This window comes from Aspergillus fumigatus, chromosome 1 (genome assembly GCF_000002655.1).
Source record: "Aspergillus fumigatus Af293 chromosome 1, whole genome shotgun sequence".
In the NCBI taxonomy this organism is placed as follows: domain Eukaryota; kingdom Fungi; phylum Ascomycota; class Eurotiomycetes; order Eurotiales; family Aspergillaceae; genus Aspergillus; species Aspergillus fumigatus.
The window spans coordinates 1,330,307-1,356,757 of NC_007194.1; the positions used below are offsets into that span (position 1 = coordinate 1,330,307).

Here is a 26,451-nt window from a genome sequence, read left to right on the forward strand (position 1 = left end):
CGTAGTAATATTAGATTTGGGCCAATTCGCAATTAGTGGTGAGGAATCATGTGATCTGCGTCATTGAATGATCCCTGAATGCTGAGGCATCTACGATTTTTAATTCCACAGAGATGGTGTAGAACCTCAATGTTTTTTTGAAGATATCTCCACCATCTTTCACTATCCGCCTGTTAATGCGTTTGCTGTAGCTCAAAAGTACTTAATCATTGTCCTCTGCCATCCTATTGTAGCTGCAAGAGCTACAAACCATGCTTGACGAAGTTTGATCGCAGCTCAGCTGGCTCGCAGTTTCAAGCTGGCAAAAGATGCCGGGAACTTGCGAGGTTTGCGTTTCGGAGCCCTCGAAGTATAAATGCCCTACCTGTGGGCTTTTGAGGTAAGCTTTCCTCCGTTGCCTCAATACCTACACTTGTTTTAACCCGCTGTTCACAGTTGCTCGCTCGCCTGCACTCAGTCCCATAAGATCTATTGCGCACCCAAACCCCAGGGGCCGGAGCCCAAAAGCGCGACAGATACCACCCAAACCACGCCTAACGTCCACGGCGAGCAGGAAGTCACCGAGAGCTCGAACGCACTAGCAAATCGAAATGCATACAGCGTGGAAGCACTAGCGTCCTCCCCACAAGTCAAAGACCTACTTGCTCAGAGTCCTCAGCTTCGTGATTGCCTGCGCGATATCTACAAGATTACTTTGGAAGAGGAGTGGATAGAACAGGGACCTCCTGGTCGATCACGACCGTACCATAGAGGACGTGGAGGTTACCGCAATCGAGGCTCGTGGACCCGAGAGAAGGGTTTCAACCGAGGATTGGGTAAGCTTAGGAAATTGAGAGAGAGGTGTGAAGGAGGATCGGAGACCGGAAAGCACGCAGAGGCGTTTATGAATTTTATGGCTTTGGTCAACGGTGAGAACCAGCACCAGCAACCCGCATGAAATTCCATTATCTGCAAGGAGTGAAGAGACATTGGTACTTCATGGCTTGGAAGATCGCATTTGCAAACACAGCTATATTGCTGCACTATCGAAATATCACGATAGTGAACTGTCCTTGGCGAGCGATTATGACCAGGGGAGGATGGCAATCTTGAGCGTCAATGGGCAATGTATAAAAGATGCCTCCCTGTAGCTTGAGTAGATATATTTTTTGGTGTTCCTGCTATCGGCTGAAACACAAACCTACTTGAACAGCCTTAGATTTACGCTCACATTTGTGCAATGTAGAATGTCTTACAAGGACAAGACATGAAGAGGCGATGCCCCTCGTTTTGCTTCTGGCCCCATCTTCGCCGCCTGATACCAATTAAAGGTCCGCTCGCAGTGTTCCCACCGCTATTCAGGCTATGCCTTGGACCGCAGCAGAATGCGGGGACTGTGATAGCTGGAGAGGAGCTGACCAGCCAAAACACGATCAAATTTGATGCCAAACAGCTCGAATCACAGGCGAGTCCAGGTATTCGGTCGAACGCAATCCATTGGTCGCTTTTGAAAATGCGTGTGATTTAATCGGCCTCGAAACGACAATGATCAACCCTGTCACTCAAAAATGAGCTTGGGGCATATGAAACCGAGCTCCCAATGGTGATTGAATGGTTAGGTGCATCTGTTTGACGCCTGGCCACAGTGGAGCCCGAATCAGGCTGCGTGACGGGATTCTCAACTCCTTGCCCCAGATCTTATCCTCGTGATCGGCATTTCGTGGACCGAGTCTCTCAATTGTCTCTCAAACATTTCGTAGTACGTATTGCACAATACTTCCCAGGTCAGGGTATTATTTGTGTTTCAGAACTCTGCGCGCCACTGGCTCTATGACTGAGAGGCGGTTCCCAAGGCGAGACCACTGCCAGGTGGGAAGAGGAGTCAGCTCCACTCTGTAGTGTCAATGCAGCTGTCTTTGCCCTGTGGATATGAGCAGAACAAATCCGGGCCAATCCATGATTTTTGAGCTGTTAGCCAACGTCCTTAGTTTGGATTTAGGTCAATATATCATCCACTATATCACCAGAACCACTACCAGTCTCAACACTAGGGGTCATACCATTCCTTGGAACGAATGAAGTGGGAGGTGTCTGAGCGGCGGTGCTGTTATCTAACTACTTAGCTCATTGAGCTACATTTAGCTACCTAGGCAGCTTACTCCCCGAAGTACGCCTTCTAATGGTTCTAAACCTAAAGGAGGTTGCTGTCGGGGCGTTGGTGTCCCTTCTTTAAGCGGATAACCTAGTATACAGTTTGCTCCCAACTCTTGCGAGATATAACTGTCTCGTCACGGGACATCAATTGTAGGCATGACAGTCTCTATAGCTGAGTAGAAGATGGTCTTGAATTCAAGTGGTGCACATCTCTCTGCTGAACAACGAATGGTGTACAGATCTGGATGTCTCGGTCCAAGCGTAGGCTGACTCCTTTTCTGATTCGGAAAGGCCATAAGCCATCTCAAGTGCTGTGTCTCTCTTGTACCACTATGTAGACGACTATTGCTCCGATTCGCCCGGGATCCTCCATCCATCTTCAGCCGTGAACCATAAGATTCTATTACCGTCCTGTTGTCTCTTTTCTATGGTCTTCTCATCAGCGTCCTATTCTTGTGAGTATCAAAGCTCTGGCCCTCATTTATCCAATCCTGGAGCGACATAGTGGAGGCTTCGGTCTGCCTCTACAGCTTGAAGATCCCGCCGCCTTTTCTTTTTCGGCGAAAATCGTGGAGCCCGGATCCGATCTGGCTCTAGCTGCGTATTCTGCTTTTATTATATTTTTAAGACCGAGTGAATCAACATGTCTCCTTCTCAGTTCTATTAAAATTACTCATATACGGAGTACTTACCTATTTATCGCCTATGTGTTGAGCGTCTGGCGACCCACCTCAGCCTTCAACATTTGTGTGATCTTCCTCTTCTTTGTTCCCATCCATTCTTCCGCCTTTGCGGGCTGTGCAAAACCGCCTTTGATCTGATCCGCAAGGGCAAACTAAGTACATTCGTATTGTGTTCTTCAAATTGAGGACGCTCATGTGAGATTATTCTGAAAGTTCTTCCGACAATACGACGGGGTTTACTAATTTTGTCTCTTTATCAGTGCGATTCGTATTCGATCATCGATCACTCCATCCGCGGCAAGAGAGAATAAGAATACCGACAGAGACAGTGACTCAAGACTATTCAGAGGAATCAATCAACCAGTATCGACCGCAATTCTACTCAAGCGACAATGGATGAGCTGTCGTGCCTACATCAGTCACTCGCCTAGCAATATCGGATTTGCGCTATCGCCCATTGGCGTCTCCGCTCGCCTTTCACTCGCCGCGATCGTCGAAACTTTTGCACCAAAACGACCCTAAGATGACCTTCGAGCAACAGCGACGAGAGCGGTCCTCTAGCGACAGAGCTCAGCCTGCACCCTTCCCGCAGAGACCAGGTCTCCCCGGCAGAACAACTTCCGCACCAGCCGGATGTCTGTATAAACTCGATTCCTCCAGAATGGCAGCGGACACTCGGAGTAAGGTTGAGAGCCCTCTCATAGAGGAGGAGGAACATGTTCTCTCAAGGAGTGACACCTCCTTATTGCCGATACGTGACGGTAACGGGGTTAGTTCTGTCCATGGGCATTGCATTCTAACGGAGGTTGTAGTAAACGGCTAACCACTGATTTCCGCTATAGATATCTCAGAAGCCGAACTTCCCACACCTTACGATCGCCGTTGTTGGCCAAGAGAAAGCCGGCAAATCTACGTTCATTCGGAGCGCTCTAGACATGAAGAACCCGCTATCCTCACGATCGACAACAAAGAAGATGTCATTAGACGGCACTGTTTACCTGGTTCGATTCGTGGAGATTTCGACCAAAGAAATAACAGTCGGAAGCAATGGAGAGCTCGCGTGGCCTCGGATTGGCAACGATGTCACTTCGCCAAAGGTTATTGACGGAGTGCTCGTGCTTCACGATGTGACCCAACCCGAGAGCCTCTCAGAGCTGACTGGCCTACTTGGTATGTTTCACGGAGTACTTGCGCTTGCTTCAGATTCCCACTTCCTCTAGAAAAGTATATGGTGCTAATGGCTCGTTCGCTCAGACACTTTGTCCGCATCATCCTTGCCGTTTATTCTAATTGCAAGTAAATGTGATGTTCGAAGACACGATAGATTCCTTGAGCCTGTTTTGAGCAATTACGAGATTCATCGGATGTCCCCCGAATCTCCACAATCACAAAAGGCGTACATTGCCAAGCTTCTGCGATTTGTTGTTAGCAAAAAAAATGGTGAGTGTCAATCAGGCGGATGGCGACGTTGCCGTCCAGCCCTATGACTCCATGCCCAACAGATTCACTACACTCAAACGGCAAAAGTTTCCCCCTATACCCCTATTATTCCGCCATTTTGATTGGAGTTTCCTGGGCGTTTCGCAACAAAACATGGGACGAGCAAACAGCCAACCCCTTTTGGGCTGGTTGTTGTCGCGCTAATTCGCGGCACGGCCTGAGTTAGCGTTCGCTCACCCTTTTGCCGTTTCGAAAAGAAACCGAACCTTTATTTTTTTGTCTCCTGGTGGAAACCTACCTAAATCTCACAGCTGCGGCGCTCTGCGAGCCAGGTCTTAATTTGAATGCTAACTGGGATCCTCAGAATTCACCGATCATTCCCCCAGCCAGTCCGAACAGGGAACCTCTGGCGACGCCCCGTACCGGCCGGGCTCTCAAGACCGCCGCCATACCCGGGCCAACTCCGAAACACCTACAGCCTTCTTCAACGGAGCCGCGGGCGGCTCAAACTCCACCAGTGTATTTGAATCAGGAGTCGATGGGTACGGCGACGACCTGTATCCCGTCGACCGGACCGACTCATCCAACCTGGCTTCCAATTCGCACAGTCCCAGATATGCCCGGAGCAACTCGTTTCCGGTGCGACCGCACACCCCCCCTTCCGGAGCCACGTTGAACTTGCACAGGCAATCAGCGTCAGGGGAGTCATCTCCAGCCAAGGACCGCAATCGCCAGCATCGGCTTCATTCTGCTTGGCGAAACAGTGGCGGATCGGATGCCTTTAATAGCTTCTTGGAGACGGAAGATGAGATTGACGTGTCATGTAGCGCCCCGTCAAGTCCTGGTGGCAGCAGTAAGGACAAATCAACAAGCGATGGAAGTTCGAATGAAACCGGCTACACCTTTGACGAGTTAGTTGATCGGCTTGTGGCGCAGCCAATGTCGAAGCAGGACTCGAAGTTCTCATCGATCTTCTTGTGCTTGTATCGCAAGTTTGCAGCACCCGCCAGTCTACTCAATGCGCTAATACATCGTTTTGAACGAAATGAGAAGAACATCACTGACCAGCTGGCACGCATTGCCGATCAGTTGAGACTGCTCAACGTGATGGCACAGTGGGTATCGGAGTACCCCGGTGACTTGGCGTATCCAAAGACGCGGAAGCGGATCCTGGATTTCGTATCAACATTGGAAAAGAGTCATTTCTACATGTTTGCTGCAAAGGAGATCGGATCGTATCTCGAAGTGAACACGGAAGATGACGATGTTGGGTGGCCATTCAAAGACGGTGACGTGGAGGAATTCGAAGACCAGGAAGCCCTCTACGTCAATTCGGGCTGGAGCTCTCCATCTATGTTTCTGGGAGGGCCTACCTCGGGAGAAGATGAGGGCGAGGAAGAGGAGGAGGATCCCATCTACAACATGAGCGCTCTGGATCTGAGCGAAGGCCCGCCAGAGCAGAGCACAAGACTCTCTGGTACTTCTACGGTGGACAAGCCCGGCACGATCTCAAGCCAATCGTTCATGAGCTTGTGCATTGACGCTGCACAAAGAGAGTCTGAACGCCTGGAGCTGACACCTACCGTGCCACTAACCAAAATCCAATGGCGACAGTTCATGGAGATACCCGATGAAGATTTTGCACGCGAGTTAACACGAATTGACTGGATCATGTTCAACTCGTTTCGACCTCGGGACCTTGTACGCCATGTCAGCATCTCAGGCCCAGACAAGGATAAGATTCAGAGCTTGAAGCATGTCAATCGCATGATCAAGCAATTCAACCATGTCGCGTTTTTCGTGGCTAGTATGATCCTTCTTCGGGACAAGCCGAAGCACCGGGCAAGGGCCCTGGAGAAGTTTATGAACATTGCACAGGTAAGAATTAATCGTGAACAAGGCAAAGGAGATATCTAACTTTAATTAAAGAAACTGCGGCGGCTGAATAACTACAACTCTCTGGGTGCCCTAATTGCCGGCATCAATGGCACTCCAGTACATCGGCTGTCTCAGACGCGGGATCTGGTCCCAGTCCAAGTACAGAAGGACTTCATGAGGCTTGTGATCCTCATGGGGACACAGAAGAGCCATTTTGCATATCGCTTAGCCTGGGATAATTCATTCTCGGAGCGAATTCCGTTTCTCCCACTACATCGCCGTGATTTGGTGTCGGCCGAGGAAGGGAATAAAACCTTTGTCGGAGACAACCGATCCCGGATTAACTGGAAGAAATTCGAGGTGATGGGAGAAGTCGTTCTGGGCATCCAGCGCAGCCAGAAGACCCCGTATGCTCATATTCATCGGTATGATGATGTCCAGCGGTTGATACTGGATATCAAGCTTTCCGGAGATGAAGAGGTTCGTGTCGGACCATCAGACGGCGGTTCAATCTGCTAATGAGAGTAGGATTTGTATGCACGTAGTGTACAGGTTGAACCATCCACGGGCATCGACACAGGACGCAAGAAATTCGGCTGGCTGCGGTCCTGACCGAATTAAGCACATCCTCAGAAATGACTTCGACCGCTATGACCTGCCAACCGCCCCTACCTTCTAGCTAGGAGCACGACTCATGCATCACTACAAATAATTTCTATATCCCCTACACCCTGATGTGACATGCCCTCTGATGATTGACTGATGAGATGGTCAAATGACGGTTCAAGTGGTGGTAACCACTTGGTGTACATATATCCAACATACATAGCTAAATAATTAACTTAATCCTCCATGTGGTGCCTTTTCAACTTTTCTCTGCATGTCGTTACATTTACGTGCTCGCTATGGAGTACACTTATAGTATTTCCGTAAAGCCGCCAACAAAATCACGTGATAATACTCGCAGTTTGAAATACCACCACTCTACTCTGTAGATCTAGATCGAACTATCTGATCATCAGTCTGTCACTTTCCTGCACCTCACCACCTAACACTCCCACGTGCTCATACAAACCAGGCTCAAGGGAAAAAACAAAGAAGATGACAGCCCACCTCCGCTCCACCTACCGCGCCATCCTCCGCGAACTCCCCCGTCGCACGCTCTCCAACCCAACGCCCCTGCAGCAACGCATCCGCGAAGCCTTCCGCACAGGCACAGGCACAAGCGAGCAATCAGCAGATCCACACTTCGAGCAGCGCATACAAGAAGCCGAGCAGATGGCACAGTATGCGCGTGCGCAGAGGACGTATGCAGCTCTTGTGGAGCGGTATAACCCCGGGATGACGATGACGGAGAAGGAGAAGATTCGGTTGACTGCTAGACGGGTGGGATTTGATTTGCCAATCGTGGAGGAGGGGGGGAAGGAGTGAACCACTGTCTCTGTTGTTGTGCGAGTGGATGGTATGGGTTAGGATGAAGGGAAATCGGGCTACGATGGGATAGATTTGGTTTGGGTATATGGAGGAAGTGCGGAGATGGCATAGAGACCGATTTGATTGTATTATAGCATTACTGGAGTTACGGCATGACATGACCTGTACAGGACTATGGCTGGCATATATTCAATTGCATCCATCTGGGTTCTTATCTCTCGTGCAATTGGAGCAGGTTAGCGGCGGATGCATCGTGCCAGCATGTCTAGTCATGCGTCTGTGTTCTGACACCGACGAGCCGCGCGGAGCCTTGCCTGGTCTATCGATCCAAAAGATTGATGTTCGGCCAGGCCGACGGGTAGGGCCTGAGTCCTGGCGGGAGGGGTGCGCCATCGCAGAGCGCGTATAGCAGCTTGTCAATACGGCAGTGAAGGATTCCTACCTTAGCCGGTTGTCAACTGGACTCTCTCCATCTGTCTCATGAGCGTAGAGCTGCTTTCTTCCTCCTCGATTCCGACGGCCACTTCAATCGCGGTCTTGGGCCGGTTCTTGTTCAACCCGTCCAGGAGCATACACGCTTTGCAGATCTTCTGGCTTGAGATGTATCCGCAGCGCTCGCAATTGCCCATTGTTTGACTCTTGATCGCTCTCGGGTTATTCACCTTGCCGCTCTTTCTCCTGGGGGCAACCGGGAGCTTGATCTCGGTCTCTCTCAACTGAGCGGCGTCATCTTCTGCAAGCTTCTTCTCCATCTCCGCTATTTCGCCACCGCTCGATCGACCGTTTTGACTACCACAGCCACCCGCCGATTCATCGTCCTCTGCAGTAGCAGTAGCAACACTAGTGCCGCCGCACTTCTTCCCGCTCGAACTAACCTCGAACGGCACCAGCGCAGCCATGTCCTCTCCGCTCTTGACAATATCCAAGATCGAGCTGGGGCGGATTTTCTCCAGGTCTTTGATCAGCGTCCGGGCGCTGCCTCTGAACGCTTCAGGCGAGTAGATACACTCGGTACTGAAATAATCAAGCTTCTTGTGGTGCGCGTATAGCACGATCTCCTTTTCGTACGCATACTTGAGCGGCTTGCTGCGCTTGATATCCGACGCCGCCGAGTCCGTCACGATACTAGTGCCCCGCGACAGACGCGGCAGATCTCCTCGCAGTAGATTCATCATCACCGTCTCTGCTACATCGTCTGCGTTATGTCCCGTGACAACATGCTTGATGCCTAGTCGCGCAGCGCCCCGGTCGAGCGCTTGTCGCCGGAACACCCCGCAGTAGGTGCAGTTGCCCTTCTTCCCGACTTGCTCGACGACCTGATCCATTGTCCAACCGTATAACTCGCTATACCCGACGATTTCCAGCGGCATATCGTACTGGACCGCGTTGCGCTTGACCGTCTCCAGACTATCGTCGCGATAGCCCTTGATACCCTCGTCAATGGAGAGCAGACATAATTCTAGACCGTAGTTGTAGCGCTCATTGAGAGTTTTGAGGACTGACGCAAGCACAGTACTATCTTTGCCCCCACTGGCGCCGATGGCGACCCGTTCGCCGGGGTAAAAGAGGGAGGAGGAGGTTATTGTCTCGTGTACTTCAGTCTCAAAAACTTCGAGGAAGCAGGCGCGGCATAGCTTGTGCCGGTTCTTGGGACGGATAATAACAGCTCTGGCTTCCTTGCAGTTGAAACACAGCGTTGGAGGCATTTTGGTGGAAGATATTGAGGGAAAAGACCGAATGAGGAGATTAAGAATTTCTGAACCCCGCGATAATAATTTATCACTATTGATTGATTGATTGATAGACCTTTGATAGGCTTGTTTGTTCCGTTTGCATTACGCTTTGTCAGCGGGAGAGAGCTCAATAACTACAAGAAAACACAGTCTGACTTCACAAACAGCTGCAGTAGTCATAAGATTTGTCTATTATACAGCATTACAATAATCTATAATCATAGGCAGGTATCATATTACAGTACAATATCCCATCTCTCTCTCCGATTGTGTGTCGTCCCACTCATCGCGCGATTAAAACTTCCGGCGCAGCAGGTTCGTGATCATTTCGCGGCCGGTGACTCTCGTCGTGGCCCACAGGGTAGGGAAGTCAAGGGTGCTGGTGAAAGTATCGGCGTAACCGAAGAAAAGCATGGGAGGGATCCAACCACGGGCGTACTCGAGGGCAAAGCAGGACTGCTCCATCTTGTATTGCTTGACCTCGCCGCGGCGGAGGTGGTGGACGGTGCCAGGGGGGTAGACCTCAGGCTCAAAAGTGCCAGGAACGAAAGCGACCTGAGTTCCCTGAAGGATGTTGAAGTAGTCATCGGCGGTGTGGCGGCCGGTGTGGCCCTCGGTGCCAATCGCGGTGCCTAGTTTATATTAGTACAACTTGGAAGGGGGAAAGGAGAAGTGAGAGGGGAAGTACCGAAGATGATCAAGTATTCGGTGATACCTAAATCATGATTAGTAGGAACTTTTGGCAAAGACCGGCCAGCTGGGAGCTATTGAACAAACTTACTGGCATGAATGATGTACATGGCACCCATAGCACCACCAGCATTGTTGAAAATCCATTCCTCGTTCTTGTTCAGGTGGTTACCGGGAATCTTCTGGTCCAGCTCGGCGACAATGAAGTCGACCATCGCACGGGTGTCGTTGCCATGAGCCTGAATAGCGCGCTGGGAGAGATCGTGCAGGTGTTCGGGATTGAAGATGTAGAATTGCTCAAGACGAGCATCGAGGTAGCTGTACAGTGCAGCGAAGATGGCCACGAAGACCGCGAGGAAACCGAATTTGCGCACGGAGAAGCAGCAGCAACCGCAGGAATTCTTGCGGGTGGAATTTGATTGTGGGGAGGAGGATTTAGAGGGCATTGTGGAGGTCGTCGTGTAGAATTAAAGATCAAGCCAATCGAGAGACTAAAATTGACAATTGAAACAATTGACAGAATCCGGGGACGAAAAGAGGCTTAACAAGAGGAGTAATAATAGGGATGATTAGACTAGGCAGAAAAAAAAGGAACGCTGGAGTCCGCGGCGCCCGCGTATATTTTGAGTCTACACCGTACACAGTAAGTAAATCGTTGGTTAGTTGAATGAGTTCCCCTGGCATCGGGTTCTGTTTGTTTTCCTCTCTTATTGGCTTGGAGGCTGGAGCATCTCAGGCCACTACGGATAGAAATATCAAAAAGCGATTTTAGATTATCAGTTCAACATCTGCTGTCGATTGAGCATCACCATAACAACCTTTCAGTATGAAGCCAAGTTGCCATTGTTGATGTTGGCAGCGGAATCCGTTGAGAGTTGAGCCTGGTCTGTTATGTCAGCAAAGCCAGTTGCCGTTCCAGGTTATGAAACTCCAGTGATTTCTCTCAATCCTATGAGAATCCAAGTCACTGTATGCATTCTAACAGAGTGCATATAGATCAGTATTTTTCTGACCGAACATACTCTTTCTCTTCATATGGTTACAATGAATAGGAGTGCATCTGTACCTGGGACAATACTTCAGAACAGAAGCGGGAAAGACCTAGGCAACGCCCAGTTGCAAGAGGATTATCAATGACGACAAATGTAGCTTCTGCAGCTGCATAGATGTATTTCGGATGTCGGAACCTGAAAATATGAGCCCTCTATCATGATGGTGAAAGGACTGCCTAGAGTTCTTCCGTGATTCCGGTCAACTATGCTCCATTCATAGTGCCGTCCCCAGCTAGGTGCTCTACATCAATCAATAGGATGAAACCGCCGGTTGTATATGGGTCTATTAACTCGAAACGTCTCCTGAGGGTCAACACTACCAGAAATACCGGACAATAAAGAGTGGGTAGCAGGAAAAACTCCGACAGACTGTGGATCTCCCCAGAGATGAAACGGGCATATTTTCGTCCACGTTTGGAATTCAAGCTGCTAGTTGTTACCGCGCAGGTCAACCACAACATCACCAATTTCTTGAATCGTGCAGACCTGATTCCTCGGTCTCACCAAGCATTAGCATCGCTCGGTGACGAGAGGTTATATACTCCATATACTCCGGGAATTTTGAGTGCAGGATGCGGGGGCCACATACGTATGTCAATCTATTTCCCATGCAGCCATATCTTCACCCACAATGCTTCTTGGCCGAACCCAATGTGATTTCCACCAATATCCTCACTGCTACCGGAGACAATTCTCATTTTGGTCGATCATTTCGTGTCTTCGTCGTCTCGGGTTGTTTTATTCATCGGGGATTGTCCGGCTAAAATGGACCATTCCGCGACCTTGAGAGCCACATGTGGGGAGCAGCCAGTGTGGGTGTCTCAAGTTGAAGCTTAGGTATAGATTGATCCACCAGTCAATGGGATACCCAGTCCACTGAATGAGTCTTGAAGATGGAGGGTGATGATCACCGCATCAAAGAGGTTAAGCGTCGAAGAATCTGGCCATGGGTACTCTGTACAGGACAAAGGCCCAAATTGGGATTCCCCCGGGGCGGGTTCAGGAGAGGCAATTCAGGAAACTATAAGAGTCGGAGGCCAATTCGGTGTGCCGTTCTGTCAGTCAACAGATCATACTCCAAGAACTTGAACCATTATTCAGAATGAAGCTTAGCCTCTCTGTCGCCCTCTCGCTCGCCGCATCGACTGCCCAGGCAGCCACCCAGTTCTGTGACCAATGGGGCTCGGTCACCGAGGGCAACTACATTCTTTACAACAATCTTTGGGGTCAGGCCCAGGCCACGTCCGGCTCCCAGTGCACCACGTTCGAATCTCTTTCGGGCAACACGATCGTCTGGAACACCAAGTGGTCTTGGTCCGGTGGCCAGGGCCAGGTGAAGAGTTTCGCCAATGCCGCTCTGCAGTTCACCCCCAAGAAACTGAGCAGCGTCAAGAGCATTGACTCGACTTGGAAGTGGAAGTAAGGCAGTCCTTACAGATTCTCCGTGGATGCGAAGCTGACGATAACAGCTATTCTGGCTCCAACATTGTCGCCGATGTTGCCTACGACATGTTCCTCAGCACGTCCCCCGGCGGCGACCACAACTACGAGATCATGGTCTGGCTAGGTGCTTTGGGCGGCGCTGGTCCCATTTCCTCGACGGGCTCGCCCATCGCCACGCCCACCGTCGCTGGCATCAAGTTTAACCTGTACCTCGGCCCGAACGGCTCGATGCAGGTGTACAGCTTCGTGGCCCAGTCGACCACGAATAGCTTCTCCGGCGACATGCGCGACTTCTTTACGTACCTGGAAAGCAACCAAGGTCTGTCCAGCGACCTGTACCTGGTCGACGTGCAGGCCGGTACCGAGCCCTTCAGCGGAAGCAATGCCGTTTTCACGGTATCCGACTACTCTGTCAGTGTCGCCTAAGCGTTCTATGAAAGGCAGCGTCTAGTTTTTGTGTATCTAGTTAGGTTATCCAGTCTGTTTATCGATCAATTTGTTGGAAAAACACAAAAATCCAAAACAAGTAAGTTTTACTACGCGCCCTCGTTTCAAGCAACGGCTGCGACATAAGGCGTCTGCATGTTCCTCCGTAAAGTCTAGCGTCGACACACTCGTTTCAGATGCAGGCAGTCCTCAAAATAAGTATGTCCCATGTGCCCCATTTTCAGCTCCCAAGTTGCAAGCCAGCGGTTCTAAATCGCCTTCTTTATCACTCGACCCAATCGCTCCTTCGAAGCATGTTGGACATCAACCTCTTCCAAGAATAACGGTATCCACAGTATCAAATTGACACATTATGGACCAGGATTCATTTGTATATATAGTAATCGACCCACGCCGCACGCGCGAAACAAGACAGAAGAACATGTGCTTAAGCGCCCATGACCAACCCTGCGTCGGGCGCTTGTGGACACTTACCCACTATAGTACCCGTTCATGAACGACAGATATCTGCAGGAAGGAACGTTAATAGTAGCAGGAGAGTAGCCAGGTCAATTCATTGGTTACTAGATTAGTACTCGTGCTCCGGAATTGAAGTTGCAGATAGAGTCTTGCCCTGTTCCTTGTGAGCGGCCTTTGCGTCGTAAATCGTGGGGGGTCAGGGCCACAGATGCAATTAGGGGGAGGGGAATGTAGGGAACCAAAGCAGGTACTTTCCTGCTAGACAGTAACCGTGATGGTTTGATCCAGGTTCGTAGGAGGGAATATGCTCCTGGCACGAGTGAAGTCGGGGGTTTTCTTTTGGCCGGGTATGACACATGGAGGGGTACAGCCTACGACAGGAGGGGGTAGTCACTTGTCAATCAAGGTCTCGCTCCTTGTGAATGCTAGAATTTAATCGCAGAAGGCGAATCTGGACGCTTATACATAGAATATCATTTATCGAGCCCAGTCCGTTCTCTGACTGTGATGATGTGTGGAGTGCAGACTACGGACTGCATCAGGCACTGCTGTACTACCACTTTGCCAAAGAATGAGTGGCGCCTGCAACTATTTCCGGATCCTGATCTGTCATGATCATGATCCATAAATTCAGTTGAAACTAGGAGAACTAGGAGAACCTCCTAGAGCGTTCAAAAGAGGAGAGAGACATTTGGATTCCAGACTGAACGCCCGTGTCAAGCAAGTCAATAAATGGGATAGACAGTAGACGCGTTGAGAGGATTCCTGGCCGGAACAGGAGCGCGTTTCGCCCCAGGAAAAGGTTTCAGTGCTACGTAGAGGCTGAGGTGTAGATGGACATTTGCCTTGCCAAAAGACAATAAAAGTATGGCAGTGTTTGAGGGATGAATCGGAAGGGAGCAATGATTCGTTGGCGATGCTCTGTATTTCTCCTGCCACTGCATTTTCCAACGTGCATTATGGAGTCGGGCAGATCTACTATACTAGTGCCTCCTCGCTTTCTCAGCAATCAATTGAAGAGGAATTAGTATTTTGCTATTATCCGTTAATGTGCCTTAGTACTCTGTAGTCGAATCTATAATTAAATCCAGATTGTCCATAATGCTTGTGCTGGATAGGGCTTGTGCCCAATCATCGCGTGCAGTCGAATCGCGCGCCAAAAGGGACGGTTCCAACACTGACCCTTGAAGAATCAATCAATCAACGACAGTCAACCAGTCACTGGAATCCAGCGTTTGAGATGATCCTCGATTTTATTCGATCCGCTCCTGTCCTCTTGTCCCCCATCAAGGTCGGGATGACAGGCCAGGTTTTCCTAGTGGCTTACCAGTTATCCCTGTGGATGCTCCTGCTGGCTGAAATGTCTGTCCTTGCAGCAGTCCAGCCGCCCTGCACCACCACCTTAATTGCAAACATACCGACCCATTGATGGATGAGCGATGGCGATCAATCAGGATCCAGACTATGTGGCCGATGATGAAGCTACATTCATGAGTTCTTATAAAGTACATCAGGTGGCCGCCTTTGCTGGATTCTTCACGCGGTCATCCACATGCTCAGTCTTGCCATTTCTCTTTTCAGTCTGATCCTCCTTTCTTTTTACTCTTCTCTTGCAGTAGTAATCATTAATTGATTTGCTTTTGAGTGTTATAATCAGCCCTATCCACTTTCGCTGCATCTGTATTGCCTTGGTGTTACTTCACTGGGCTTTAACATTCACTCCATATCCACCACCAAACCTGACGTCTTCTCAGCTCCGATCGACGCTCAATACGAACTTCAGATCAACCCTTTTAGACAGTCTTGTGCTCAGCTTGTCACTGAAGATCTATTTCAGGCTCAGCGCCACTTTCCTGCCGTAAAGATCGCCAGTCTCAGAGCACACTTCGACAGGTTGACACGACAACCTTATCCTCTCTCTCAGCATTCCAGAACCACATTATTCCTGCTGGACGGGAATTTGATTCATTTTTTAAAACATCGCTGTCCGACCTGTGTCCGCTCGTCGCCAGAATCTCCCTCTGTCCTTTTCCCCTATCTCTCGCTTTGCTTTTTATTCCCTCGCCACTAGAGAGATACATCGCCCCCAAACAAAGACCATTGTCAACATCTCTTATCAGCTCTTCTCGCCCCATTTACCATCGGAAAGAGTACGAGCAAGACCAAGACAAATACGAGATACTACTTTTGTCTCTTCAATTTCGGGTTGTTGACGTTTTTCAATAATAAGCATCAGTTTCGTTCGCTCCGGAGTAGGTATTACTTTCTATACTTCCGTTGCTCCCATCACCATAAACACCAACAATTACAACGCCACCACAACAGCATCACCATGGATGTTCCCGTGGCTCTCAATCGAGCCGCTCTTAATGACTTTGTCACCCGCCCAGTATCACGAGAGATGGTGGCCTATCTGGCTCAGCAAGCTTCGCTGGTCATCCGCTGCGAGTCGCATGTGACCTCTGCCGTTAGCCGTCATGGCCACCCTACGCCTCCAAGCACACCTCCACTGGATGGCTTGCCTCCTCTGCCATCGCTCGAGACGTTTATCATCTCGCTCGTCACTCGGTCTCAGGTCCAGGTCCCTACACTGATGACCTCTTTGGTCTACCTGGCTCGACTGCGGGCTCGCTTGCCGCCTGTCGCCAAGGGCATGCGCTGCACTGTCCATCGGATCTTTCTTGCATCGCTCATCCTGGCTGCAAAGAACCTGAATGACTCGAGCCCAAAGAACAAGCATTGGGCCCGCTACACGGCCGTCAAGGGCTACGATGGCTTCTCCTTCTCGTTGCCAGAAGTGAATCTGATGGAACGTCAGCTGCTGTTTCTTCTCGACTGGGACACTCGGGTTACCGAAGACGACCTTTTTCTACATCTTGAACCCTTTCTGGCTCCTATTCGCCAGCGATTCGAGGCGCAAGAGCGCGAGGCAGAGCTGAGACGCCAGCAACAGCAACAGCAGCAACACTACCGCGAATGGCGCCGCCTCCATGCATCGGCAGAGCTTCTTGCTACCCGTCTGCGTCGCCAGAAGGTTGAAGGGCGTGCAGACGCTCGCCGCAGCATGGTAGAGGGTGGCTCGCCTCGCACGCGTCTTTCCAACCACGTCTCGTCATACAGCCTCGGGGGCTCCCCGCGGTCTGTCGAGGGTGAGCGGTACACTCCCTACAATCCTCACCACCACCAGCGCCAGCGCATGTCGCCATACCGGTCCGGCCGGTCTATCTCTCCACCATCCGTCAACGATGTTCCCTGCCTGTCTCGCGCAGAGACTTTCAATTCATTGAGCTCCCGTTCCTCCAGCGTTGCTCCCAGCTCGCGCGGCACTCCAGCCAGCATCAGCACCTCCTGCTCTTCGATCAGCATGGACGAAGTTGTCGTCGCGGACGCTACTACCAGCCCTTCTACTTCCAGTCTGGGCTACAGCTATGTCAACATCCCCGCGATCCAGCCAGGCACAAAGCAGTCCGTTAACGACTTCCACGAACATCGTCATCACCAGCAGCCCAACAAGAAGATGAGAATGGCCAGCAACAACGGCAGCACCGGCTTCGTCGCCCGATTCTTGGCTTCTGCTGCAGGTTATCACATGGGCGGTCGTCACGGGCGTGTCTGATTTCTTTCTCTACCATTCAGTCGAGCAGGTCTCGGCTCTACCAAGCAAAACATAATAGGAAATACCCACTAGAGCTTCGTTTTCCCCTACTGTCGTTGTTCCCATCTCACTTGTCTCCTTTATGTGCAAAACCCTCTATCATTAGAATACCCAGTTTTCGTCTACTTCGTTACACTTCATACCATACTTGATTTGTCTGCATTGCATAATGGTTATGGTTATGGCTATGGTACGGCGTCATCTTTTACATGCTATGGCTGGGATGCCTCTCTTTTTTTCCTTCTTTACATTTAGGATAACGCCACAAGAATGAACCCAATTAGATAGGATATCTTTCTGCCAGTTGGCAAGCATGTATGTATGTTTAGTTTTTCGATGGTTGGCATGAAAGAGATGGATGCCACGCAGTAGCTAGTACTTAATGTTTTGATTGATCCTGAATTATCCATGCTAGAAGCTTACTCTGAACTGTAACATCAGCATTTATTAGAAACTAGGAGATAATCCGAAGAAGCAGCATATACCCCACTGATCAACCTCTCCAAGTACATCAGGACTTCGGGTTACATTCCCTCAGGGTGGTTCGTGGTTGGCCGTGCGGAAGATCCATGCTGATGCTTGATGCTTTCTGCAGGTGATCAAGTCGGGTAAATGTTTGCAGAAAGCCTTACGGCTTTGAAGGCTTCTGCTATCGGTGATCTTGCGTGAATTATGGTATTGTCTGCCAGTTGGTATGAGCGACATACTCCCAGTTCCGTTCCTCTTGGGATTGTCATAGCCACGAACTGAACAGAAGTCTCTCATCGAAGCCATTCAGCCACAAATAGCCTTTTCCCCGTCGACGTCTTCGAGGTATCCCTGCAAGTTGGGACTTCTTCCCGACTGGAACGATATAGAGAATATATCCAACTAAGCCGTTCTTTCTGAAGATGTCACAGTCTTGCCTTTGTTGTGGATGCATATTCGCCCTATTCCAGTTGGAGGCAGTCAAAAGAATCGGCTAGTTCATATGATCTTCCTTGTCTGCTGTTGCAGCAGGCTAGTGGATGTACGTTCCTGTATACAGCGATAGAGTCGAACAGCACAGTTCATGGTCATGGTAACGAACGCGAGTGGATACCTGTCATTATTCTTATTGTCCAAAGATGGAGCTATGGTGCCTTATTCATCTGCTTCCATCCCAGTAGTCCTCATGCTTAGGGTGCATAGCTTCTCTTGGTATAACGATATGATTGCGGATTGATTCGAGTAGTGACGTTAACACATGTCCAGCCATAGTGAGGATAAGAGCGTGTATGTCTGTAGCGTGTTAGGACCCGTTTAAGGCTTTTAGCCAGCCTTGTACACCACGCTCGTCTATATGAAGCCGCGCTCTTCACTGAGTGAAGCAAGGGATTGCCCGCCCATTCAGACGCTATGCTCTGCGGGTTTCATGTTTAGTCGTTATACCTGCTCGCCACGAGTTCAAGATTCCGACTACTCTATGTGGTAAACCGCTGATTCCGGTTTTACAAAGATTTTTGTCGAAGATGAGGACCTGTACTGAGCTGAACGCAAGATACCACGCTTTTCTGCAGATCTCCTTCCACTCTTCGAGATTGAGATTCAATTGGTTTATAGAGAAGATGTGGATAGCTAGATGCCATCACTTCACTGATAGATGTCTGTTTCACTGCTCCTGAGCTGTTCCTGGAGCGTTTTGGTTTGGACAATCGATAAGAGATAAAGCCGACGATAGCCCGATAAGCGATACCCAAACGGGACATCTCCCAGAAATGGACGACGGAAGTCGCCGTTGACCACACAATGTAACGCTAGAAAGTGGGGAGAGAGAGAGGGGCAAGCCAAACAGCATGGCTAGTTATTTCTATTGTTCTGATTCCCCTTCTGGGACCTGACTGCTGCAGTTATCTGCTTCGATTCAGCTCTTAACAAGTCAAAGATGGGTGCAACCGACGTGCCACAGGCCCAAGCCGTCACTGTGAGTCTCCAGGAGCTTGTCAATGGTGAGTTGATCAACTGCAAGAATAGCTGTCGTTTCCGCGCAGTGGAATCCTGGAGCTGATACTTATGATTCATGGTCTAAGGCACGGTCTCCTTTGAAACCCTCACGGAAGCCTTTGGCCCTTCCTCGCTGGGAATCATCGTCGTCAAAGATTTGGACCCAGCATTTCCTCGGCTCCGCGCCCAAGTCCTCTCCAATGCTTCCTACCTTGCGGCACTTCCAAACAATGAACTAGGTACGTCCGGCCTGGGCCCTTGAATCCACAGACTCAAATTGATACGCAATAGAATCCCTCACAAGCCCCGCTGCCAAATACCTCGTCGGCTGGTCCTGCGGCAAAGAAACCCTCCGGTCCGGCCACTTCGACACCCTCAAAGGCTCCTACTACGTCAACTGTGCCTTCTACCAGAACCCCGACCTCCAAGGCGCCCCCGCGGACAACTTCCACGATTTGTCCGAATACACAGCCCCCAATATCTGGCCGCCAGCAGACCGTCTTCCGACTTTCCGCCGCAGCCTCGAGGAGCTCTGCACACTCATCATCGACACCGCCGCGCTCGTCGCCCGCGCCTGCGACCGCTACGCCCTCGCCAACATCGACGGCTACAAGGAAGGATACCTCGAGCACGTGGTGAAAACCAGCCTGACCACTAAGGCCCGGCTGCTGCATTACTTCCCGACCGACCCTGCCGCGGCTGCTAACGCCGAGGCAGAAGATGATGATGACTGGTGCGCGACACACCTCGACCACGGTTGTCTCACTGGTCTGACATCCGCCATGTTCGTCGATGAGGCGGCCAATCCCCCTTCGTTGACCGATGCCTCGACGCCGCTGGCGGAACTGCCCCAATCGCCGGACCCCAAGGCGGGCCTGTACATCCAGTCGCGCACAGGCCAGGTCGTCAAAGTGAATATCCCCAATGACTGCCTGGCTTTCCAGACTGGGGAGGCGCTGCAGCTCATCACGCGGGGCAAGTTCCGTGCTGTGCCGCATTTCGTGAAGGGGGCGAGGCCGTCGGGTAGAGCGAGGATCGCTCGCAATACGTTGGCGGTGTTTACGCAGCCGAATCTGGAAGAGGAGGTGGAGCCTGGGAAGACCTTTGCGGAGTTTGCCAGGGAGGTGGTCAGTAGGACTTATTAGCGTATATAAATTCGTTTTTGCCGCAGGTTACAAGTTTGACCGGTGGAAAAGGGTACATAAGGGAATAGGTTGTCGTTGCTGTATATACCGAGCTCATGACGAGTCAAAGGCCGACAGGCTCGTCCCTTTCTATTTCAAACTATCAATCAAAAAAGTGGAAGCATGGGTATCTAGCCTCTGAAATCATGTTTTTGGCCGCTTTGCCGTATGCCCATCGTTCCCAGGCACGTAGTCTCCACCTTCTGTCTCCTCAGTCCCTCCTCGTAGGTCCTCCAAACGCAACGTAAAATCCTCCTCATCCTCGGGCGATTCTTCCTCCCCTTCGTCTTCAGTGTTCATCCGAGTCTGGGCATTGCTCTCGTCCGCCGAGCTGGAATTGTTGCTCACATCCGTGATAACCGCCCCTAGACCAGTGCTCACCAGCTTGCTCGTCTTGCGCACCTCCGCAAACGCCGATCGTGACTTGTGGCTCGGTCGTCCGAGCTCGCCGGGAATCTTGGCCTCTCTGAGATCAGCTGCAGTGGCTCTGCCCTCGATGACCTTCAGATTGGCCCGCCACATCTTCACATCGCGGATTTCACTGTAATGGCCGACGTCTTCGCCGTTCAGCGTCTCGACCGCCAGGGTCTGCGTTCGGAAGTCGCCCCAGAACCAGTCTTTGCCTTCCGGGATACGCTCATCCGCTTGCCGAGAGTATTGTCGTCCACTCAGCACGCCGTGCAGATCCCGGCCCAGCGAGAGACTACCGAACAGCAGCCGCATGGCATCGGGTTCATAGCACCGGCCGATGACCATCCCCTGGGAGATGTCTACCGTCTTACCACCGTTGAGACTATACCAGTCCCCGTACCCGCTCATGCCGATGTACTGGAAGACGCTGAGAACTTCTTCGGGAGATAGGGGTTTGGGCGGTTGCATCGAGTTGTCTATCACCGCTCGCTGGCGGTTGTTCGTGTAGACTTTGCCTCCAAGGCGCACCTGATATCTCTCTGCGAGCTGGTCTGATTTGATGTCATCAACGCATTGGATCAGATCGAGCCGGATCTCGTCGATCACCATGACGTCCGTAACTGCTTTTTGGCCGCTACTGAGCGAATAGCCCACCGGTTTCAAGCGGACGGCATCTCCTACAATGAGGAGTTCCGCCCCAATGAATATGCCCATACAGTAGATGGACGCATTCGGCCACCTTCCTCGAAAATGGAATTTTTCAAGTAGGCTGAATGATGACATGACGGTCATGGCGTACTCGATTGAAGGGTGCAGTTCGTCCCGGGGCATATTCTGCAAAAAGAGCTCGTACCCATTGAATGGCTTGATGCATTTCAGGTGAACGTACTTGTACTGCAGTGAGTAGCTCTTGTCCGCGCTGTTGGGATCGGGGAACGTTTCAACACGGAATCCAGAATAATTCACTTCCCATTCCTTATTAGCCGTCTCGACTATATCCTGCAGCACCGTGTCTTCCTCTGGGACCTGGCCGACGATGCCTGCTCGCCACTCAGGAACGCCTATGAACCGATCGACGGTCGGGTCGTACATCTCGACGCGTGCGTGTTCTGGGTTCCAGGCCAACTCGCCCTCGAAATTAGGAACCCAGAGGACAATTTCACCAGCGCGAGGAACATAGGAAGGTTGCATTCTTAGTTTTTGCAGATACTCCCCCAGGCCAGGTCTTTCGGACTTCCAGTCCATACTTAAAGGTTCTGAGATGGGCTCATCTATTTCACCCCTGTCCTTGAGTTTCACTATGGCCATCTTGAAAACGTCTGGCGTCCCTTCCCGGTCAACAATAGGGTTCAACGGTGGTCTACCGGGCGGCCGCCCGAGCCGACCGAGCGGCCTTCCAGAAGGTCGGCCAGGTGGTCTGCCTGGCGGTCTTGAAGGTCTAGCGGAACCAGGAGTACTGAGCGACCCGGTTGGTCTCCCTGGACCTCTTGCGGGCAGGCCATCTAGAAGACATTGTCAGTTCTGACCATACTTGCGAGCGAGTAACACGGCGGGGAAACAACCTTTGATGCGCTGGTTCTTCTTTGCCAATTTCTCGCAAAGAATGCAAGGGCACGGTTCCTTCCCACCCTTCATCAGGTATAGGAAGTGTGGAAAGAACTGGATTGTAGAGGGGAAGTACTGCCCAAGTGGATGTCCCCAGAGAAATCGGTCACGCTGTGGTCGGTCAGTATATAAGTCCCACAGTTCAGTAGCAGTACTTACGATGTCTGGATTTGTCCAACGCGGCCTGTCAAAGACCGCATAGCCTTCTGGCAGACTGTCTATGACATAGTTTGTTCCTTGGGTCATGGTTAGTAAAACTTTTTGGACTCATTTGATATGAAGCACAAAGGACAGGAAGGAGACACTTCGCGAATGGCCGCTAGTGTTGACGAGATTCGTACAATGAATCCAAACCGTCCGCTCGCGACCCGTCCAATCAGGCAAAGAAATTACACAAACGTTGATACAAACTGTAGTTCACGAAATGATCATAGGAAGCAGAATACTCGGACAAGTACTCCTGTAACGCCAGAAGCAGACAACACAAAACTTTCGAGCGCAATACAGACCAAATCCAACCACTTGATGAGAATAATAATGCAAATCAAAAGTTCGAAGTCAGTAACGTACCCTCTTCATAAGCCCCCGTCTCCTTCAGCCACATGATGGCCAGCTTCTCCCGATACCATGTATCATCCGGCATCCCGAACCGGGGCTCTGTAGGCCAAGTAGACGGATCGCCATCACTAAACGACCGATCAATAGGAATAGTGATTGTTTCTGCATCCTCTTCTGAGGTTTGCGAGTGTTGAGAAACTGACATGACTGCCGATGGAATTATAGATAGGCCCAAGGAAATAATTTAGATGGTCCAGAGGTTAAGTTGCGGGAAGCAGGAGCTAAGAAGATGACCTTGACATGTTGGGAGAGATAGAAATGAGGTGTCTCTGCACTTCGCTTTTCTATGCAATCTTCCAAAATAGTAAAAGATGGTATGACATTACTTGTTTCCCCCCCTAGTGTGCAGTGCCTGGGAGCTCGGTCAACTGCTGGTGTATTAGAGCTTGACAGAAGTTTGGTTGTACTTGAGGATTTCAACACAGACGTTCGTCCAATAGCGTGAGGCGGGCCGCTCGATTGCGGACTATTGCCTAGAGAGATGAACTTTGGGGAAGTATTAACAGAACAGTACAACTGTACAATACTCTCTTGTTATTGTAAGGTAAGGTAGTACTCCGTATACTTCGTGGAAACGGTATTCAGCTATCTTTGGAGGTATATCAACAAGCGAAAATCAGGGAGGGGCGTCGCGCTTTATACATGACGTGTCAAACCACCTACCAGCACAATGGTCTAATCAGTCTGATCTGCATTTAAGTAGCTTAATTTCGAAGGCCTGTCTATACGTCTCAATGCAAAACAACTTAGAAACCTATATCTCTTGAGACTCATATCTACGGTGCATGCCATGCTCCCTCTTCTGTACCCGCTTAGGAGGAAGTATCGAGTCAATCCACAATCAGGGTTCTTTTCTTTGGTAATGTCCAGGACACAGGTAGCACACGTCTATATTGTCGGACTTTGACGAGTCTAGATCCACATGTAGATACAATAGTAAGCTCCTTATAACCGGTAACCTGAATACGCTACCCGCATAGTATCTCTTGCAATAACGATCTATTCCTGTGTCTTGTCGACGTGGGCCTCTTCCGTTGCTTCATTTGATACTTCAGCCACGGCTTCTTCGTTCCCCAGTTCGTACGGTGGAGGTGCAAGCTCTCCCTCCTCGGCCCAGACCTTATGCAGCTCCTTGTCAATCTCTTCACGGCGTCGCTTCCACTCGTCGATCTTGTCCAACCGCTTGCGAAGCTCTTGGATCTCCTTCTCAACGCCCAGCTTCTCCTTCTCGGTGCCAATCTTCTCAAACTCCCACTGTTCCCCTTCGGCGCCTAGACCTAGTGTGAGACTAAAGGTGTGATACTTCTTCAAGGACGCGCGTGTCGAAATCGTGATCAGAGTAATACCTCTGTCCTTGGCCTGTTGGTACAGCACGCCCTCGACGTCGGAGGAAACTGCCGAGGTTCCTTCATCAAGGAACGCATAGCGAGGCTCGTGATAGAATAGTCTAGCCATGGCCATGCGTTGCTTCTCACCACCGCTGAGGACGTCCTTCCACTCTTTGCGAGCATTCCAGCCACCTTCACGGGCAGGCAGGTATCCCAAACGAGCATCTTCCAAGATCTTCTGAAGTTCAGCATCTGTTCTCCCAGCCTCGCGCATGTCAATCTCGGTGTGAGGGTAAATAACTTGATCTCGCAAAGTCCCCACGCTGAGATAGGGCCGCTGAGGGAGGAACATGATGCCGTCAAGCCCGAATCCTCGGGGCCGGCTGACAAGGCCACGGTAGACAGGCCACAGACCCGCGACAATCCGAGCAATCGCCGACTTGCCTACTCCATTTGGGCCTGAAATAAGAAGATGCTCACCGGAATGCACGATAAAGGACAGCGATTCAATCAACTCGTCTCCGCCTCGAGGATGGAGAGCCGGAGCGACAATTGGCACTTGTTCCAGCCGCACACCGTCGAATCCGTTGTGAATGGTACCCTGTGCATCTGCTAGAGAGTACAGTTCCGCATGAGAGCCACGTGGAGGATAGTAGGCATTTGCATGGACTCGGTGAAGTGCGGAGATGAGAGTATAGACCCGTGAGGTGTAGCCGGCCAACTCCGAAATATCCTTGATGCTGTACATCATGCGACCACCAGCATCAGCCAACGAAAGCATCAGACGCTTGTTTGTGATGAACTCCTTCATGCGGCCCCGTTCGCGACCAGTCTCTTCGTAGGCATTTGCCAGCTCCAAAGCACCCCCTGCACCTCCCCACGCCGGAAGGAAGACCGGCAAAGACGTGATTAGATATCCAAAAGCCGACCAGGCGTATTTGAGGATTACGTCCTCAAGCATGTTGTAGCGGATCTTGAGGCTATAGATGCCTTCCATCCACCGTTGCAGATCTTTGAAGCTCCGAAGGAGAAATACTCGCTCGATATCTGCACCACCATAGAATGAGATTTCCTCGGCATTGGCAAGCAACCTGGAATGCAGACCTCGGAAGTCTCCTTCTTTTTTGCCCTCGACAGCCTTGAGTTTTCCAAAAGGCGGAGACAACTTGCGAAGTATCACTGCGGTGCTGAAATAACCAGTGAGGATGCCACTAAGAGCCAAAGGCCCTAGGGAGCAGTACAGCTGATAGTTGAAGACGAACAAATCCACTAGTGGCTTTCCCATAGTAGAGTAAAGTGCTGCAGCGGCCGAGCAGAAGAGTGTGAGATCCTGCGTGATGAACTGGTCTGCTCCTTGACCGATACCACCATCCAAGTTCAACAGTTTGTAGTAGTTGTTGTCCGCGACGTAGAGATCGTGGATGTACCTCGTGAGGCGTGTCCTAAAAGCGATAGAGACTTTCGACTGCAGGAACTTGATCATGGCGTTGGTATAAGAAGCGAGGGTACCGATACCGCACCACTTTACGAGACCCCACACGAAGGCTCGCCCCTTACCTGCAACAAGGTCTCGGACAATTGCACCGTCCAGCCTCGCGATCAGTAGCGATAAGTACGTTCTTAATAGTAGGAATACACCATGGCCGACCAGGAGCCCCGTCTCTTTGCTACTCCACCGAGGAACCATGATACTCCACAGACTAAGAAACTGATGTAGAAATGCCAGATTCAGTCCTGGCTTTGTGGTTGGTGGAGGGATCATTGAGCCTGATTCCTCGTCATTTCCCCGAGCTGACGCTGGTGGGTTCAGGAACAGCCTCCTGTGTGCATCGAATGTCGTAGGCTTCGTCGGATGGATCCTGACCTTTGAGGTCATCGAGTCCTTGTACGGCACATAAATCGTACGAGATCCATCCTTGCCTCTGATCCCAGAATTCCGACGCAGTAACCTTCTCCCCTGCGCACGCTCCTTCGCCTTTCGCTGATACCAGTTATATCCTCCATATCCACTTCCTATGATCGAGAATAGAAGTGCTAACGTCGCAATTAATCTGGAAGTCTTCGATGACTGCTTGACTCGAGTCCGGATAAGATTGACGTAATGAGTGTACAGCGCAACGAGAGGGTCTTCTCGGGCTCGGAGTGTTGACTGAGCGGCCATCGTGTCTGAAATAGCGTACCCCCCCCTCCTGTTGTATCGGTATCGTTCCTCGTCGGTCGGATTTCCTTTGCCCGAGCCAACATGCCTATACCAAGGCGTCGCAGGCCATGAAGGGAAGGCCTACAGTTTAGACGC

The 26,451-nt window shown here is 50.8% G+C and overlaps 10 protein-coding genes across 10 annotated transcripts; 6 read left to right on the forward strand and 4 right to left on the reverse strand.

Annotated features, from left to right (window-relative positions):
• Positions 1-95: 95 nt before the first annotated feature.
• On the forward strand, positions 96-2,183 carry AFUA_1G04690 (zinc finger HIT domain-containing protein). Its single transcript, XM_745125.2, has 2 exons — positions 96-379; positions 436-2,183. The coding sequence occupies exons 1-2, from the start codon at positions 309-311 to the stop codon at positions 935-937; spliced, it is 573 nt and encodes a 190-aa protein (XP_750218.1). The 5' UTR covers positions 96-308; the 3' UTR covers positions 938-2,183.
• A 1,294-nt stretch (positions 2,184-3,477) lies between these two features.
• Positions 3,478-6,994, forward strand: AFUA_1G04700 (putative Ras guanyl-nucleotide exchange factor RasGEF; the record flags this gene model as incomplete). Its single annotated transcript, XM_745126.3, has 6 exons — positions 3,478-3,585; positions 3,659-3,986; positions 4,071-4,256; positions 4,621-6,134; positions 6,186-6,614; positions 6,663-6,994. 6 exons carry the CDS (start codon positions 3,478-3,480, stop codon positions 6,744-6,746), a joined length of 2,649 nt encoding a protein of 882 aa, XP_750219.2. The 3' UTR covers positions 6,747-6,994.
• Positions 6,995-7,143: 149 nt separating this feature from the next.
• AFUA_1G04710 (putative PP-loop ATPase superfamily protein) lies at positions 7,144-9,300 on the reverse strand. Its single transcript, XM_745127.2, has one exon. It carries the CDS (start codon positions 9,272-9,274, stop codon positions 8,012-8,014), a length of 1,263 nt encoding a protein of 420 aa, XP_750220.1. The 5' UTR covers positions 9,275-9,300; the 3' UTR covers positions 7,144-8,011.
• A 152-nt stretch (positions 9,301-9,452) lies between these two features.
• erg2 (C-8 sterol isomerase ERG2) lies at positions 9,453-10,573 on the reverse strand. Its single transcript, XM_745128.2, has 3 exons — positions 10,083-10,573; positions 9,990-10,016; positions 9,453-9,933 (listed from the first exon to the last, which is right to left on the reverse strand). Exons 1-3 carry the CDS (start codon positions 10,435-10,437, stop codon positions 9,596-9,598), a joined length of 720 nt encoding a protein of 239 aa, XP_750221.1. The 5' UTR covers positions 10,438-10,573; the 3' UTR covers positions 9,453-9,595.
• A 134-nt stretch (positions 10,574-10,707) lies between these two features.
• On the forward strand, positions 10,708-13,046 carry xgeA (putative endoglucanase). Its single transcript, XM_745129.2, has 2 exons — positions 10,708-12,462; positions 12,513-13,046. The coding sequence occupies exons 1-2, from the start codon at positions 12,146-12,148 to the stop codon at positions 12,910-12,912; spliced, it is 717 nt and encodes a 238-aa protein (XP_750222.1). The 5' UTR covers positions 10,708-12,145; the 3' UTR covers positions 12,913-13,046.
• A 1,262-nt stretch (positions 13,047-14,308) lies between these two features.
• Positions 14,309-14,821, forward strand: AFUA_1G04740 (uncharacterized protein; the record flags this gene model as incomplete). Its single annotated transcript, XM_745130.1, has 2 exons — positions 14,309-14,315; positions 14,511-14,821. 2 exons carry the CDS (start codon positions 14,309-14,311, stop codon positions 14,819-14,821), a joined length of 318 nt encoding a protein of 105 aa, XP_750223.1.
• A 903-nt stretch (positions 14,822-15,724) lies between these two features.
• On the forward strand, positions 15,725-17,008 carry pcl1 (cyclin family protein; the record flags this gene model as incomplete). Its single annotated transcript, XM_745131.1, has 1 exon — positions 15,725-17,008. One exon carries the CDS (start codon positions 15,725-15,727, stop codon positions 17,006-17,008), a length of 1,284 nt encoding a protein of 427 aa, XP_750224.1.
• Positions 17,009-18,809: 1,801 nt separating this feature from the next.
• AFUA_1G04760 (uncharacterized protein) lies at positions 18,810-20,154 on the forward strand (the record flags this gene model as incomplete). The annotated part of the gene is made up of 3 exons (XM_745132.2): positions 18,810-19,014; positions 19,096-19,248; positions 19,301-20,154. Exons 1-3 carry the CDS (start codon positions 18,951-18,953, stop codon positions 20,152-20,154), a joined length of 1,071 nt encoding a protein of 356 aa, XP_750225.1. The 5' UTR covers positions 18,810-18,950.
• A 183-nt stretch (positions 20,155-20,337) lies between these two features.
• On the reverse strand, positions 20,338-23,237 carry AFUA_1G04770 (uncharacterized protein; the record flags this gene model as incomplete). The annotated part of the gene is made up of 4 exons (XM_077803821.1): positions 22,780-23,237; positions 22,369-22,445; positions 22,167-22,320; positions 20,338-22,106 (listed from the first exon to the last, which is right to left on the reverse strand). Exons 1-4 carry the CDS (start codon positions 22,970-22,972, stop codon positions 20,338-20,340), a joined length of 2,193 nt encoding a protein of 730 aa, XP_077659992.1. The 5' UTR covers positions 22,973-23,237.
• A 460-nt stretch (positions 23,238-23,697) lies between these two features.
• Positions 23,698-26,316, reverse strand: pxa1 (putative peroxisomal ABC transporter (PXA1); the record flags this gene model as incomplete). The annotated part of the gene is made up of 1 exon (XM_745134.2): positions 23,698-26,316. One exon carries the CDS (start codon positions 26,314-26,316, stop codon positions 23,827-23,829), a length of 2,490 nt encoding a protein of 829 aa, XP_750227.1. The 3' UTR covers positions 23,698-23,826.
• Positions 26,317-26,451: the final 135 nt, after the last annotated feature.